The 18,297-nt window shown below is 45.6% G+C and overlaps 1 protein-coding gene across 1 annotated transcript in view; it reads left to right on the forward strand.

Annotated features, from left to right (window-relative positions):
* The window catches only part of NLK (nemo like kinase), a 138,489-nt gene that overhangs the window by 70,713 nt on the left and 49,479 nt on the right, over positions 1 to 18,297 (forward strand). The window contains exon 3 of the mRNA XM_038759508.1: positions 9,308 to 9,363. Within this exon, the coding sequence (XP_038615436.1) occupies positions 9,308 to 9,363 (56 nt within the window). The remainder of the gene's footprint in view (positions 1 to 9,307; positions 9,364 to 18,297) is intronic.

Below are 18,297 nucleotides of genomic sequence, written 5' to 3' on the forward strand. Positions count from 1 at the left end.
ATATAGTAACGTTATTTGGTGATCTGAAGATCATGACACTCTGTTATATCCAAGTTGCCTATAATTTCCCCGGCAGCGAAAGGGGTGCGTGGCGCGAAAGACTGCCGATTCCATATGTTGATTTCTCTGCTCAGTGCCTGACTCCCTCCCTTAGAGTTTCTAATTAGGACACAATGACAGCGGCAGATTGGGAAGTGAGAGAGAAGAAACTCTTGAAAGCCAGACTAATTAAAACACGGCAATTAAACTCAAAACCTGTCATGGCGAAGCCCCCCTTCGCTTTTGCCCACAGGTGGAGGCGATGGACTAAGGGTCCAGTCTGATAGTTTCATCCGTACTTCATTCCATGGCTTTCACTCCAGGATCTTCACAGAATCAGCAGTTGCGGTTCGGCCACCACTGAGCAGGGCTGTTAGGGTTGTTGTCGCACACCCAGGTTGTTTCTCTTTCTGTGCAGTTGTGTCCTACCCTGACTTCTGTTGTTGGGTCAGCACAAAACCAATAGGGATGCAAAATCTGGCTCCTGAGTGGTGTCCAGGGAACCTAGCAACACTGTCTTATATAGGTATATATGTTATATGAACAGTCTTCTAGACTGTGAGCCAACTGTTGGGTAGGGACCGTCTCTATATGTTGCCAACTTGTACTTCCCAAGCACTTAGTACAGTGCTCTGCACACAGTAAGCGCTCAATAAATACGATTGAATATATATATATATATGCCATATATATGCCCATAGATATATGCCATATATATGCCACATAGATATGCCATATATATGCCACATAGATATATATATGTTTGTACAGATGTATTACTCTTTATTTTACTTGTACATATTTACTAGTCTATTTATTTTGTTAATGACGTGCATCTAGCTGTATTTCTGTTTATTCTGACGACTTGACACCTGTCCCCATGTTTTGTTTTGTTGTCTGTCTCCCCCTTCTAGACTGCAAGCCCGTCGTTGGGTAGGGACCATCTCTAGATGTTGTTGACTTGTACTTCCCAAGCGCTTAGTCCAGTGCTCTGCACACAGTAAGCGCTCAATAAATACAATCAATCAATCAATCGTATTTATTGAGCGCTTACCATGTGCAGAGCACTGGACTAAGCGCTTTGGAAGTACAAGTTGGCAACATATAGAGACAGTCCCTACCCAACAGTGGGCTCACATACAACTGAATGAATGTCTTGTTCCAAGCCCAAGTGGTCCTTCTTCCAAACCTGGCCTAGAGGGAGAGAAGGGCACTGATCTAGAATACGGACAAGTGGTGGTGCCGGGATTAGAACCCAGCTCCTTCCGGCATCCAGACTCGTGCTCTTTCCACTGGGCCACGTTGCTTCTCAGGTTCCATTGAGATCATTTTCCACAGAAACTAAAAGCTGGGCACCATCCGTAACGGTGCCGTGCACAAAGCAAGATTCGGGATCCTCCATTGTGTAATTTCCTTCCAAGGAATTCCGGAGAGTCTTTGCTGCTCAGAAGTTGAGTATGCACTCGGTTCATTCGTTCATTCATTCAGTCGTATTTTGGGGGCGCTTACTGTGTGCAGAGTACTGTACTAAGAGCCACGCTACTTCTCATTGTTGGCATGGATGGGGCAAGGAGAAGGGGGTGGCTCTGGGGCCTAACACCTCCAGGGACGAATGCCAGCCTCTTCCGTCCCTCTCCGTGCCCGGGAGCTCCCCCACCCAGAAATGCCCCCTTCTGCGGGGCGGGTACTGAAGTGCTAAGACAGGAGTTGGTTGATCGTACCATCCCTCAAGACTGGAAGCTTGCTGAGGGCAGGGGATGTGTCTGTTATATTATTCTATTGCCATTCATTCATTCAACCCTATTTATTGAGCCCTATTTACTGAGCACAGTCCTCTAGACTGTGAGCCCGCTGTTGGGTAGGGACCGTCTCTCTATGGTGCCGACTTGCACGTCCCAAGCACTTAGTACAGTGCTCTGCACACAGTGAGTGCTCAGTAAATATGAATGAATGGAGCGCTCACAGTGTTCAAAGCACAGTACTAAGTGCTTGGGAGAGCACAGTATAACAACCAACACATTCCTGCCCACAACAAGCTCCTCTCTCAAGTGCTTAGTATAGTGCTGTGCACACAGTAAGCGCTCAGTTAATGCTATCGACTGACCAACCCTGGTTAAACCTTCTTTTCCTCTTCTCCCACTCCTTTCTGTGTGGCCCTGACTCACGGCCTTTACTCTAGACTGTGAGCCCATTGTTGGGTAGGGACCGTCTCTATATTGTTGCCAACTTGTAGGTGAAACAGCCTACTCCCCAAAAGACGGTTCTTTTAAGGCCCTACCGTTATTTTAAAATGTTCAGCGTTTGATGCAGTGCTTGGTTGGTTGGGCTGAACGTCCAACTAGAAATCCACGGAGAAGCAGCGTGGCTCAGTGGAGAGAGCGCGGGTTGGGAGTCAGAGGTCATGGGTTCTAATCCCGACTCTGCCGCTTGTCAGCTGGGTGACTTTGGACAAGTCACTTCACTTCTCTGGGCCTCAGTTGCCTCATCTGGAAAATGAGGGTGAAGACTGTGAGCCCCCCATGGGACAACCTGATCACCTTGTATTCCCCCCCCAGCGCTTAGATCAGTGCTTCGCACATAGTAAGCGCTTAACAAATACCATTATTATTATTATTATTATTCTCTGGGCCTCAGTTACCTCATCTGGAAAATGGGGATGAAGACTGTGAGCCCCCCATGGGACAACCTGATCACCTTGTATCCCCTCACAGCGCTTAGAACAGTGCTTCGCACATAGTAAGCGCTTAACAAATACCATTATTATTATTATTAGCATTAGCAGAAGCCCTGCAAGCAACAGCACAAACCATCTGCTTAAACGGCATGCTGTTTAGCCTCTTATGAAACTCGAGTTCAGGGTTCCTCGGCCAAATTTGGGATCGAAATTACATGAAGTAATGAAGTGCTTTTGCAAGTGATAAAAGGATCTAACTGAGGCTAAGTCATACGCTGCCCAGGAAAGCTGTTTGTTTTGAATGTTCTCCAGTGCTCTGAAGGTTACGGTTCAGCGACCGTAAGGTTTTTTTCAGCTGCTAGTAGATTTTGAGAGCTGCGGACTGAAGATCGGTGTTACCTGGACACTTTAAAAACAAAAAGATCGTGTCAGTCAATGCCGAGCGTTTGGATGCATTTGAGTGTAAAGGGGAAAAGCCCCTTCTTTGGGAGATTTTCAGGCTGTAAAAGTTGATGCGATCTGGTGTTGTTACAAGTTTGTGTTGGAGCGGAAGGTGGCTGGAGAGTTACAAGGGGCTCGTGTATTTTGTATTGTTTGACGAAGTGGCAATGCCTTGGTTGTGCGATGGACTGAATGTGAGGGTTAAGACAGGGAGACAGCGAAGAGAACACGAAATGTGTGAGCTGCGGAACAAAAAAGGTGGTGGAACAAACTGTGATGAGAAAATAAAAGTAGGTTTAGGAGTTTCTTTCAGGCTCTAGACCGTTGTCGTCAGGGAACCCGTTTATCAACTCTGTGGTATCGTACTCTCCCAAGCACTTAGTACAGTGCTCTGAACACATTAAGTGCTCAGTAAGTACCGTTGACTGCATGATTTAAAGTGGTGGTGTCCGGAAGGCAAGAGGAAATGTGGATGGGGAAAGTGTCTTTTTTTTTATCGTTTATATTGTACTCTCCCAAGTGCTTGACTGACTGGCAAGTGGGTGGCAGACTGGGGCTAACCATTGTGAAGGCTTGGCCTTTGCTACGATTTCATCAAAATCATAGCTATGAAAAATGACTGTCTGAGGCTTGATGGCATTCCTGAGGGGCAGGATGCTTAGACATCTGCATGCTCACCATACGGCCGGATGAAGAAGCAGCACGGGATTTCAGACACCACTGTAATCACCATCGTCAAGAAAAAGGGTGAGAAATCTGCCAGGCTAGGATCTTGTCTTCCCCTTCTCAGGGTCGCACCTGGAGAATTTCCAGGACTCTGCCAGTCTTGGCTATGGCAGGGAGAGTCAAGAAGAGGCCTACCCCTTCCATTCCTAGCTTGGGCAGTGGCTAGCGCATGGAAGGCATATATATATATGTGTGTGTGTGTGTGTGTGTGTGTTGTGGGGCTGTTGTGGGGTGAATAACAAGTGCTTAAATGGTAATAACAATAATAATTATGGTACTTATGTGCTTACTTTGTGCCAAGCACTGTTCTAAGCTCTGGGGTAGACACAAGTTCATCAGATTGGATGCAGTCCCTATCCCACAAGGGGCTCACACTCCTAATCTCTATTTTATGGATGAGATAACAGAGTTGAGGGCCTGGGTGACTCAGAAGGGAGGATAAATAGAAGTGAGGGCTTCGGCAGGGAAGGCCTCTTGGAGGAGATGTGATGTTACTAGAGCTTTGAAGGTGGGGAATAATAATAATAATAATTGGCATTTGTTAAGTGCTTACTATGTGCAAAGCACTGTTCTAAGCACTGGAGAGGATACAGGGTGATCAGGTTGTCCTACGTGGGGCTCACCGTCTTAATCCCCGTTTTACAGATGAGGTAACTGAGGCCCAGAGAAGTTAAGTGACTTGCCCAAGATCACACAGCAGACATGTGGCGGAGTCGGGATTTGAACCCATGCCCTCTGACTCCAAAGCCCGGGCTCTTTCCACTGAGCCACGCTGCTTCTCGACTGGGGAAAGATGTCGGCTGTCAAATAGGAGGTAGAGAGGGCATTCCAGGCCTGGGGGAGGACGTGGGGAAGGGGTTGGTGGCGAGCCGGATGAGATGGAGGTACGGTGAGTAGGTTGGCATTAGCTTTGAAAGTTTCCAAGTCAGCCATCCAGGAGTAACTGTAGGCTGCCGGATAGGCTCTGATTATGGTTATGAGCCACTCCGGAGGCAGCACTGTTTTCCAGACTGATAAGCTCTAACTGAAATAACGTACCCATCTATTTATTACATATTTATTCTATTTATTTTATTTTGTTAATATGTTTTGTTTTGTTGTCTGTCTCCCCCTTCTAGACTGGGAGCCCGCTGTTGGGTAGGGACCGTCTCTAGATGTTGCCAACTTGGACTTCCCAAGCGCTTAGTACAGTGCTCTGCACACAGTAAGCGCTCAATGAATACGATTGAGTGAATGAATGAAGCAGGAGAACCCTACTCACAGCCAAAGATTTTTACTGGCCACACAGAGCTTAATGTGGTCACCAAATTCTCCTGTTGAGGTAGAAGATAGAAGCTGCAGTGCCGGGATAATGGAAGCAGCCGACTAAATCTAGAAAACCGGCATATTAATAATAATAATAATAATAATAATAATGGTATTTGTTAAGTGCTTACTATGTGTCAGGCACTGTTCTAAGCACTGGTAATCAGGCATTACCTTTGGATGAGACAGTCCGAATTGGAAAACAGTGGGCTTCAAACTTGGTACCAAATTGAAGATGTGTCTGCCGTGTGATCTTCGGCAAGTCGGTTTACTTCCCTGTGCCTCAGTTACCTCATCTGTAAAATGGGGATTAAGACTGGGAGCCCCATGTGGGACAGGGACTATGTCCAATCTGATTACTTAGTATCTACCCCTGCACTTAGAACAGTGCCGGGTATATAGTAAGCGCTTAACAAATACCGTAGAAAAAACGTGTAAAGTCCTAATGTGGTCCAGTTTGCTAATACGTCTGAGACCCGGCCCCACCACTGAAGAGTTTATGCCGGGTATATAGTAAGCGCTTAATAAATACCATAGAAAAAACCGTGTAAAGTCATAATGTGGTCCAGTCTGTTAATGCGTCTGAGACCTGGCCCCACCACTGAAGAATTTATGCCGGGTATATAGTAAGCGCTTAACGAATACCATAGAGAAAAACGTGTAAAGTCCTAATGTGGTCCAGTCTGCTAATACGTCTGAGACCCGGCCCCACCACTGAAGAATTTATGCTGGGTATATAGTAAGCGCTTAACAAATACCATAGAAAAAAACGTGTAAAGTCCTAATGTGGTCCAGTCTGCTAATACGTCTGAGACCCGGCCCCACCACTGAAGAATTTATGCCGGGTATATAGTAAGCGCTTAACAAATACCATAGAAAAAACCGTGTAAAGTCCTAATGCGGTCCAGTCTGTTAATACGTCTGAGAACCGGCCCCACCACTGAAGAATTTATGCCGGGTATATAGTAAGCGCTTAACAAATACCATAGAAAAAAATGTGTTAAGTCCTAATGCGGTCCAGTCTGCTAATACGTCTGAGACCCGGCCCCACCACAGAAGGATTTATCGGTTCCTCGAGCAGTTTCTTCTGCATTTCGTGTCAGCTGTCCTCAACGTCGGGTGGCCAAGAAGGATCTCCCAACAGTGAGGTCCCAGAACGCAGGCTGCTCATTAACATGAAGCCAACGTTCCCTTTCACGCAGCTTCGCTGGGCAAGATATGTGCAAAGAATAACTGACGATAGGAGGCCCAAGCAGCTGCTGGGTGGTGAACTGAAATGGGGAAGCCCAAATGAACATTTTAGAGGTACAACCTCTAAAGGCCCTGCTGAGCGCTCATCTCCTCCCGGAGGTCTTCCCAGACTGAGCCCCTTCCTTCCTCTCCCCCTCGTCCCCCTCTCCATCCCCCCCATCTTACCTCCTTCCCTTCCCCACAGCACCTGTATATATGTATATATGCATATTTATTACTCTATTTTACTTGTACATATCTATTCTATTTATTTTATTTTGTTAGTATGTTTGGTTTTGTTCTCTGTCTCCCCCTTTTAGACTGTGAGCCCACTGTTGGGTAGGGACTGTCTCTATATGTTGCCAATTTGTACTTCCCAAGCGCTTAGTACAGTGCTCTGCACATAGTAAGTGCTCAATAAATACGATTGATGATGATGATGATACAACCAAGCAGTCTCCAAACAATGCTGCATGCCAGCAGAGCGCTGGACTATAACCGTGCATCTAGCTTTATTTCTATTTATTCTGATGGCTTGACACCTGTCCTCCCCTTCTAGACTGTGAGCCCGCTGTTGGGTAGGGACCATCTCTAGATGTTGCCAACTTGGACTTCCCAAGCGCTTAGCACAGTGCTCTGCACACAGTAAGCGCTCAATAAATACGATTGAACGAATGATTGAGCTGCAGCTGCCAGGAGCAGTCTGGGGCGAACACTTCAGGAGTCGGGTCACTCTCCTTGACCTGAGGCTGTGGGAGAATGAGGCAGATTGGAAAACAGCGACAGGAACTGTGAGTGGCGAACCCATCTTGGCAGCCAAGGACAGTGTTTATATGTACACAGGGTGTTCTTAGCCACATTTATGTGGCTGTATGCTGTCATATATGCTTGTCATATATGTGTGAACACTTGCGACTGAGGCTGCCCCGTCCCTGAGTCTGTTCCAGTTCCCAAAGTGCGTGTGTTGGAGTGAGGAGATGCTGGAGGAAAGCAGATTTGTCCTGACGAGATGCGGTTGCTGGTTGGAGTTTTATTCTTCTCTGCTTCCACTGCTGCTGGTCCTCTTCTCGCTACGTTCCCTCCGAAGGCAGGAACTTGGACCAGCTGCAGTAGGAGCAGGTAGGAATTGAAACTCCAGGGATACTGGTAAAGCAGGACGAAAGGTGAAGATGGGGTCAAGGAGGGGTCCTGGGCTCTTTCTCCTACTGTCGACTGTCCTGACCCATAATGATGCAGTGGCGGGGGTTGCTTTTTGCTGAGGATGTTATTTTGGTGAGTGAGTGTAAAACATGGACAATCAGCACTAGTTTATAATAGTGTGAAACAAAAAATCCATTGGCCACCCAATAACACCCACCCACCCCCACCATGATACTCCCTCTGATAGTCTCTCCTTGTTTGGGAATTCATTCAGCCGTATTTGGGAAGAAGAATTTAGTAGGAGAATGCAGCCTCAGGCAGCAAAAATCCCAAGAGGAAAAGCTAAAATGTCAAACCCCGATAGCCCAAACCCGGGATGATATATCAGGCGGAAACTTTGGGCCCCATTTTGTGACGTTCTTTCCCAAACAGCCTTGCCAAATGCAGTACGGAGTGGTAAGCGAGCGTCGTGCTTCTGTATCACGATTCAAAATGTCTGGTTGTCACTTTCCTCTGGATAACCCCTAATTATAGCAGATTGGTTTGAAGTGTAAATGGACATGTCTAATGGACGCTGTCGCTCCAGCAGGCAGTTCCTTTCCATCCCCCCCACTCCCGGAGGCAGGCCGGTTGTTGTTCAGATGTGGAATTTTAAGTTAAATGTCAAATAAAACACTAATTTCTAAATTGCCTTCTTCTGGAGTTTAATATTCATTTTAGAAATGGCTCCGTCACATTATTATGGTCCAAATTTACATGGACTCGTCACATAAGCGAATTATACCTTGTTTTCTTTGGGGGTTTTTTCCCCAATGATGAAGTCAAGTTCACCCTTTGTGCCGTCAGAAATACTCTTTGAATTAAGGGGGAAATCGATCAAATTAAGCCCAGACGTAGAATTTATTTTGGAAAAGAGGAGTTCAGATTGCAATTTGCAATCTATGCAAAAATTTGCAATTTGCAAAAATTTGCAAGCTATGTAGAAACCAGTTTGGCTGTCTGGCTTTTGAGTTACGTAGCTGGGCTGTCTTCTCTCGAGGCCGATGGCCTCGCTTTGAAGTTCAAGCACTGAAATGGCTTTTGTTAGCAGGAAATAACCCTCATGGGAAGGGTTTGACTGTTGGTCAGCCGTCTGAGGAGAGCACAAGATTGGAAACCCAAATCTTCTAAAGCCACATGCGACTTGGTTCCCTCCTTGAGCCTTGGAGGAGACACTTAATTTGCCTAGAGGAGTTTTTCAATGGGAAAATGGAATTACAATTAGCTGTGACCTAGGTGAGCAGGGAGGGCAGAGGCTGTTATAAGCCAGCCAGTGTGGTCAAATTGGTTTGGCTACTTCCATGGCGGGAGTTTCATTACTAGCGGAAAAGGATGTGACGGTTCCCTTGTCCTTGCTGTTTACATTTTAAGGGCCCCGGTAAGGCAAGTAGCACATAAAGATTCTGCCTTTTCCCCCAACACGTGCATCATCAGGTTTGGGGGTACACCCTGGCCCTTTTTGGTGCAAAGGCTCTGAAGGAAATTTGAGTCAAATTGCGTGGAAAAAAGCATTTTCAGATGACAGACACCTCTTGGAGCCCAGAACTGTGATAAATTTGGTATTGGTACGATTCAGGGTTCAGAATTAAAGCACAGTTTTCAGTTGAAACAACGGTGAGTCCCTGAAATGTTGCTGGTGTTGCCTTGCTTATATGGTGTGACTTTGTTTTCCGATCTTCTCTGAGACTGACTTTTCTTTTCTCTCTTCCTCAGGTGCTCTCTGCCCTTGACATTCTCCAGCCTCCACACATTGACTATTTTGAAGAAATGTATCCTAATTGAAAAAATGTGAGAAAGGATTTGGGGGGGTTGAAATCACTCTCCTGTGATGCTAGGCCCTTCCTCGGTGGGAGTGATGGATAAATGATGTCAGTCCAGGAGAAATGGTGGAACAGGTACATCCCGATTCAGGTAACTTATAATTTCAACCGTGTAATTGTGGTGGTCCCAAAAGACAGGATTGCGAAGCCCTGAGGAACAGCAGAATTGGTGCAAAAAGTACTAGACTGAAAGTCAGAAGATCTGAACTTAAGGCTGGATTTGCTGGATAAATTTGAGTAATTCCTCATCTGCAATAGGGGAACAACTCTTTGAGTTGGTAGAAGCATTTTTAGGTGATTAAAACCTGTGATATCCTAAGTTCCTCTGAAATGGTATTTGGGTATTGTGCTTCTCTGTCTCCCTTCCCTTTTCCCCCCGACTCCCAGCCACAACCTGCCTAAGGAAACCAAATTTCCGGCCACTTTAGATTAATCCGTCAATCAGTTTGTATTTATTGAGTGCTTACCATGTGCAGAGCACTGTCCTAAGTGCTTGGGAGAGCAGCGTGTCTGAGTGGATAGAGCCCAGGCTTGGGAGTCAGAAGGTCATGGGTTCTATTGCTGGCTCCTACACTTGTCCGCTTTGTGACCTTGGACAAGTCACTTCCCCTCTCTGGGCCTCAGTTATCTATAAAATGGGGATTGAGACTGTGAACCCCATGTCAGATAGGGACTGTGTCCAACCTGATTTGCTTGTATCCACCCCAAAGCATAATACAGTGCCTGGTACATAGTAAATGTTTAACAAGTACCACAACTATTATCATTATTATTATTATTGTTATTACTATTGCTATATATCAGAGTTTGTAGACATGTTCGCTGTCCACAAGAGCTTTGTCGATTCAGTACACGCCAGACCTTTTCTTAGCTGCAGTAGCATCCCGGTACTGCTTTATGTTTGGGCAAGAACATTTATTTAAATCGGATCATTGGACTTTTAGATTTGGACAAGCTGGTACCAGTTGATTTATTTTTTCTGCATTTCAGTCAGTAATGTGTATTGAAGCACTTACTCTATGCAGAACACTGTTCCCACGCTTGGGAGAGTAGAAAAGTTAGTGTACATAGCGTGAAAGGCAACCAAGATTGCCGCTGGTCCAGTTTGATTCCTGAAGAAGAGATGTCTCCAGTGGTTTAGGTTTGTATTCCCGACCAGTAGATTCCCGAACAAATAGATTTCTTTGCATTTATTCATCCCAGATCCATTAATTATGTTTCGCCCTAAAAGAGTCGAAGAAAATCCGCGGAAAGACATTTTTCTGATTCGATGGCAGAAGGAAGGGAAGTGATATCGTGTGTCCTGGATTTCAGAGGCTAGTGTGTTGAAACATTATGGCGGCGCAAGGATTATAAGAGAGTGTTATAATTCTAGGTTCAGAATGGAGTACTGTGATTCGAATAAGAATAATTTTGTTCTCATAACAGAGTACTGGCTGAAGTATCTCGAGAGCCTCAAAGACTTGATTGCTTAGACTGAAACCACTAATTTATGATTTTTAGTACTTTCACACACTATTTAAAGCGTGGAAAAACAAATTATTGGTGTAGTTAAAAATTTTAGCACACATTTAACTGTGGAGCCAGCCAATCTCCAGATAAATTAGAGTCTTCTCTGTAAAAATATTTTACATGGAGAGAAATTTGAGTCTTTCCTCTAAAAATATTGTACACCAAGGTTTTCAATGATGATTTTTTAAAATGAGCTGCTGAATTTTTCTTAACTTACCTAGCACTCTGTGCTCATTTTCTCTCTTAAAAATGCATGTGTTATGGAGCCAGTAAATTAATGAGGAAAGCTTAATCCCCATTTTACAGATGAGGTAACTGAGGCACAGAGAAGTTAAGTGTAGTAAGTCTTCTGTAACTTGTGGTAAATATGGGTTGGAACAAAATGAAGGATTAGCAGATATGAAAATGTCCTTTGTCCCCAAGCTGATGGCTGAGTTGCTGACCTTCAGATCCCTCTTCAGTATCCACATAACACTGCAAACTCATGAGGTGAGTGTTTAGGAATGAACTGGAGGCTTGTAAAATTTAAACTGGATTATACTTTGATCTTAAATTACTCGACCCATATAGAAAGATCCCTGCCTGGAACTGGGTGGCAGGAAGCTGGTTGTGAGTAGTTCTTGGAGGCCAAAGACAGCAGGTTTATTCAGTCGTATTTATTGAGCGCTACTGTGTGCAGAGCACTGTACTAAGCGCTTGGGAAGTCCAAGTCGGCAGCATATAGAGACGGTCCCTACCCTACAACGGGCTCACAGTCTAGAAGCGGGAGACAGACAATGAAACAAAACGTAGACAGGTGTCAAAATAGTCAGAACAAATAGAATTAAAGCCCTTTGAGGGTCTACAGAATGCTGAGTGTGTCCTTCTCCCACTCCATAGCGTAACCCCCATCCCACCTACATGCACCCCAATGTTCACAGTTAATTAATGAAGGCAGTAGGGCATAAGCTTCCAGAGGCTGCCAAAACAGCATGGAAGTTACAGGTAAAAAGTCTGAATTGGTCCGTGAAAAGGACTAAACTGATAGGATTTGGGGTGTTAAGAGCTTACTCTGGGCCAGACACTGTACTAAGCACTGGGGTAAATACAAGCTAATCAGGTTGGACACAGTCCCTATCTCACATAGGGCTCTCAGTCTTACTCCCCATTTTACGGATGAGGTAATGAGAGCACAGAGAAGTGAAGTGACTTGCCCAGGGTCACACAGCAAACAGGTGGCGGAGCTGGGATTAGAACCCAGGTCCTCTGACTCTTATCCACTATTCATTCATTCATTCATTCAATTGTATTTATTGAGCGCTTACTGTGTGCAGAGCACTGTACTAAGCGCTTGGGAAGTCCAAGTTGGCAATGTATAGAGACGGTCCCTATCCAACAGTGGGCTCACAGTCTAGAAGGGGGAGACAGACAACAAAACAAAATATATTAACAAAATAAAATAAATATGTATGAGTAAAATAAATAAATAAATAGAGTAATAAATACATACAAATATATATATACATATATACAGGTGCTGTGGGGAAGGGAAGGAGGTAAGGCGGGGGGATGGAGAGAGAGAGGAAGGAGGGGGCTGAGTGTGGGAAGGCCTCCTGGAGGAGGTGAGCTCTCAGTAGGGCCTTGAAGGGAGGAAGAGAGTGAGCTTGGCGGATGGGCAGAGGGAGGGCATTCCAGGCCCGGGGGATGACGTGGGCCGGGGGTCGATGGCGGGACAGGCGAGAACGAGGGACAGTGAGGAGATTAGTGGCAGAGGAGCAGAGGGTGCGGGGTGGGCTGTAGAAGGAGAGAAGGGAGGTGAGGTAAGAGGGGGCGAGGGGATGGACAGTCTTGAAGCCCAGGGTGAGGAGGTTCTGCCTGATGCGTAGGTTGATTGGGAGCCACTGGAGATTTTTGAGGAGGGGAGTAACATGCCCAGAGCGTTTCTGGACAAAGCCAATCCGGGCAGTGGTGTGAAGTATGGATTGAAGTGGGAAGAGACAGGAGGATGGGAGATCGGAGAGGAGGCTGATACAGTAATCCAGACGGGATAGGATGAGAGCTTGAACGAGCAGGGTAGCGGTTTGGATGGAGTGGACTATCCACTAGGCCATGCTGCTGCTTTAGAAATCTTGAAATAATAGTAATAATAATAATAATAATAATGGCATTTATCAAGTGCTTACTATATGCAAAGCACTGTTCTAAGCGCTGGGGAGGTTAGAAGGTTATCAGGTTGACCCACAGGGAGCTCACAGTCTTAATCCCCATTTTACAGATGAGGGAACTGAGTCCCAGAGAAGTGAAGTGACTTGCCCAAAGTCAAACAGCTGACAATTGGCGGACCCAGGATTTGAACCCATGACCTCTGACTCCAAAGCCCCGGCTCTTTCCACTGAGCCACGCTGCTTCTCTGAAAGCTTGCACACTGCAGCTTCTCCTGCAGCCAGCATTTCTTTCGCGTTACTCTCTTTCAAGATAATAAGATATGGACTTGATAAATCAGCGCTTAGAACGGTGCTTCGCACATAGTAAGCACTTAACAAATACCATCATCATTATTATTATTATTACAGATCTGCTTTGGGGACTTAAGGTTGTGTCTTTGAATTAGCTTTTAATAAGGAAACAATTTAGAGCTTTCAGAAGCTGTCCAAGACAATTATAATTGTTTCAGATTTGAAGAACCCTGTAATCCAGTGAATTAATTAGATCAGTCTCCTATCTTGTGCTTTAGTTGTTCACGCATTTCTTTCCTAGGAAAGACAGGCACAGTCATTGTCCGAATGATGGTTGCACCTGAAACACCCGCCTGAATGGGTAGCCTAGGGTTTGGGAGTATTTATATGTCCCTTTTGGTATGGAAATACTTTGATAAATATCTGCTTGAGTTGAGTAGAGGAAGAAGAGAACAGAATGTCTGCATCGAGTGTCAAAATACATGCCTTCAGGGCACTGCATATGTGGTTTCAGCAAGTTGGGGTGGGGAGAACAAATCAGCTAGATGGAGGAAACAGAATTCCACAGAGACCCATGACATCTTCTGGCTTTTGTGTTTTCACACCACTGACTTTAATTTGTCAACTACTCCATGTCATGGGATTTTCTGTAGTTTCTATTAGAAAGCTCATGGCCTCCTTTTTTTTATATATTTTTAATAAAGCCTGGCCCGGAGTTCTGTTTGTTGAAAGACATTAGCTTCCGTGCTCTGCCCTGGGGTTAAATTTAGAAGCTTGCCGCTGCCACATTTGATGAGCAACTTTTGGTTTGTTGTAAATAATCCTGGTAGAAATTACTGTTGAATATTTATTGCCAACCAGCAGCAATTATTGAACCCAGGCAGGTCATCCAGGGGTGGGCCTGCCAGGACACCCAGACGAAGGGCGGTCTGAGCATTGGGCATCTCTTATGGTGTTCCTTCAGAGCTGGAAACCACGATCGATACCTACGGGCCAATTTGCAGGTTTTAAAGTGCACTGAAGCCACGTGGCATAGTGGAAAGGGCACGGGCCTGAGAATCAGAGGACCTGGGTTCTAATTCATTGGTTCATTCATTCAGTCGTATTTATTGAGCGCTTACTGTGTGCAGAGCACTGGACTAAACGCTTGGTAAGTACAAGTCAGCAACATATAGAGACGGTCCCTACCCACCAACGGGCTCCCAGTCTAGAAGGGGGAGACAGACAACAGAACAAAACAGGTGGACAGGTGTCAAGGCATCACAATAAATAGAAATAAAGCTAGATGCACATCATTAACAAAATAAATAGAATAGTAAATATGTACAAGTAAAATAGAGTAATAAATCTGTACAAACATATATCCAGGTGCTGTGGGGAGGGGAAGGAGGTAGGGAGGAGGAGAGGAAAAAGGGGGGATCAGTGTGGGAAGGCCTCCTGGAGGAGGTGAGCTCTCAGTAGGGCTTTGAAGGGAGGAAGAGAGCAAGCTTGGCGGATGGGCAGAGGGAGGGCATTCCGGGCCAGGGGATGACGTGGGCCGGGGGTCGATGGTGGGACAGGTGAGAATGAGGCATGATGAGGAGATTAGCGGCAAAGGAGCGGAGGGTGTGGGCTGGGCTGGAGAAGGAGAGAAAGGAGGTGAGGTAGGAGGGGGCGAGGGGATGGACAGCCTTGAAGCCGAGAGTCAGGAGTTTTTGCTTGATGCATAGGTTGAATCCAGGCTCCGCCCCTCACCTGTTGTATGACCTCGGGTAAGTCACTTCTCTATGCCTCAGTTCTGTCATCAGCAAAATAAAGATTCAGTCCCTGTTTTCCCTCCTGCTTAGACTGTGAGCCCCACGTGGGATTATCTTTTATCTACCCCAGCGTTTCGTACGGTGCTTGACGTGGAGAAAGAGCTTAACAGATACCCCAGTTACTATTTAAAATCTTATTTAAAGAACTGGGAACACATGAAGACAAATATACGCTCAAGAGGGAAGTCTTGGAAATAACAAAGAGAAACAGAACAAAAAAAACCCCTCAAGAATATCAGTGCCAGTTTTCTTCTGATTTATTATCAATTCATGGTATTTATCGAATGCTTACTGTACTAGGCTCTTGGAAGAATGCAGTAGAGTTGGTAGACATTATCCTTGCCTTGAGAAGAGGCGTGGATACAAGTTGATCAGGTTGGACACAGTCCCTGTCACACATGGGGCTCCCAGTCGAAGTAGGAGGGAGTAGGATTTAATCCCCATTTTACAGTGGAGGAAACCGAGGCCCAGGGAAATGAAGCGACTTGCCCGAGGTCACACAGCAAGAAATGGGCAGAGCCGGGATTAGAACTCAGGTCTTCGTGCTCTTTCCACTAGGCCATGCTGCTTTATACCCTATTTTAGCTTTTCCAGCTCCGAGAGGTTGGGGGGGATGGTTGTTAGTGGAGTGGGGTGACAGGGAGGGGCACATGGGTGCCACGGGGAAATAGGAGAAGCGGTTTTGAAAGCCGCACCGAGTGGGTGCTATGTTGCCAACTTGTACTTCCCAAGCGCTTAGTACAGTGCTCTGCACACAGTAAGCGCTCAATAAATATGAATGAATGAATTAATGAGTGAAGAGAAAGAAACTTTAAAAGGAGCAAGGGAGCAGAGGAGGAAAGTGTGGGGAGGGAGGTTACCTGGGTTCCCCGGTGGTGTCAGTGGCGAAGGTGGACAGGTCCTCTAAGGGAACCTCTCTGATTCACCCACATTAATGTAGCTATATTGCACAGCTATAATTGAGTGCACCGTTCTAGGTAATTTGGGTTAAATACAGTATCTGACCCTGGTTCAGATCCAGTTATTCCTGTGAGAAAATTAGTCCCGATTTGTAATAATAATAATAATAATAATGGCATTTATTAAGCGCTGTTCTAAGCGCTGGGGTAGATACAGGGTAATCAAGTTGTCCCACGGGAGGCTCACAGTCAATCCCCATTTTGCAGATGAGGTAACTGAGGCCCAGAGCAGTTAAGTGACTTGCCCACAGTCACACAGCTGACAATTGGCGGAGCCGGGATTTGAACCCATGACCACTGACTCCAAAGCCCGGGCTCTTTCCACTGAGCCACGCTGCTTCTCTGTAGCCACGCTGCTTCTCTGTATTGGATTTATGTTCCAACCAGAGAGTTTTCAGGATCCAATTGGGTCGTAAGCCCAAGGACTGCCGGTATTTACAGTTGTAGTAACTATTGATTGACTGAGATTAGTGGACAGTCTAGACCGGGTACTTTTGAGATCAGTCTGTAAAATAGTGGAAACTTGAAAGCCTCACAATATTTCGAAAGGATTTTCTTTTCCATATTTTTTTACTGTTGCACAGAAGGATAAAAAAAGCGTCTCTGGTGATTTGTGTGTATGTGGGCAGAAAACAATAAATCAGTCATATTCATCGAGGGCTTGCTGTAATAACAATAATAATAATTTTGATATTTGTTAAGCGCTGTTCTAAGCGCTGGGAAGGATACAAGGTGATCAGGTTGTCCCACGTAGGGCTCACAGTCTTAGTCCCCATTTTACAGATGAGGTAACTGAGGCACGGAGAAGTTAAGTGACTTGCCCAAAGTCACACAGCTGACAAGCGACAGAGCCGGGATTTGAACCCGTGACCTTTGGCTCCCAAGCCCGGGCTCTTTCCACTGAGCCACGCTGCTTCTCAGCTGTGTGCCAAGCACTGCCCTAGACAATACAGTAGAGTTGAAAGGCGCATTCCCTGCCCACAAAGAGCTCATGGTCTGCAGGTGGAGAAGGACATAAAATTAAACTACCGAGGGATCAATCAATCAATCAATCGTATTTATTGAGCGCTTACTGTGTGCAAAGCACTGTACTAAGCGCTTGGGAAGTCCAAGTTGGCAACATATAGAGACAGTCCCTACCCAACAGTGGGCTCACAGTCTAAAAGAGGGAGACAGAGAACAAAACCAAACATACTAACAAAATAAAATAAAAAGAATAGATAAGGAACTTTAATATCAAGTTCTCAAAGTCAGCAGAGCCAACGTAGAAGGGAAGGTGAATAGGAGAAATGGGGGCCCTCTCAGGAAAGGCCTCTTGGAAGAGTTGTGATTTACAAAATCTCTACTGTAGTTTTAAAGAAATCTTTCTGCACAGGGGGCTTTTGGTGAGGAGCCTCATTAAAGTCCTTTTGGCAGGTCATCGTTAGTTCTCTCCGGAAGCATCAGAGCAGATTAGATTTCATAGAGGGCATTGTTTCATTGGTTCTCAAGTCAATAAAAATACCTTGGCTTCCCCAGCAGCCAAGCTCAAAACTTTGGTGTCTGAGGGGTTCAAATCTCTGAAAATGTGACATCCAGAATATTCCTAAGAATACATCCCCTAGTCTTAGCGTGTGTTTCGGAAGTTAGACCTGGTTTCGACTAGGATTGGCCAAAGGGCCGCAATCGATATATGAAAAAAGGAGGGAAAGGGAGAGGCCTGCATTGCATATCCCTTCCCAAGCGCTTAGTACAGTGCTCTGCACACAGTAAGCGCTCAATAAATACGATTGAATGAATGAATATCCCTACCATAAGCAGACTCTGCTCAAGTAATAATAATAATAGCACTTGTTAAGCACTTACTGTGTGCCAAGCAAGCAGGTTAATCGGGCTGGACACAGCCCCTGTGCCCTGGACTCACAGTCTAATTGGAGGGAGTAGAATTTAATCCCCATTTTTCAGATGTGGGAACCGAGGCACAGAGTCGCGTGGCAGACAGGTGAAGGAGGCAGGATTAGAATCCAGGTCCTGTGACTCCTGGGACCGTGCTCTCTCCACTGGGGAGGCAAATATAATAATTTGCAAATAGGAGGAAGCCGTGCTCAAATAGCGTGATATTGTATGTATTTTAAGTGGTAAAATGATTTGTAAAGAACTGCAGTGAGAAGTGGTGAATGCCAAAGTGTACAGTGATGCCGA

This window comes from Tachyglossus aculeatus, chromosome 17, assembly GCF_015852505.1.
Source record: "Tachyglossus aculeatus isolate mTacAcu1 chromosome 17, mTacAcu1.pri, whole genome shotgun sequence".
Taxonomy (NCBI): Eukaryota; Metazoa; Chordata; class Mammalia; order Monotremata; family Tachyglossidae; genus Tachyglossus; species Tachyglossus aculeatus.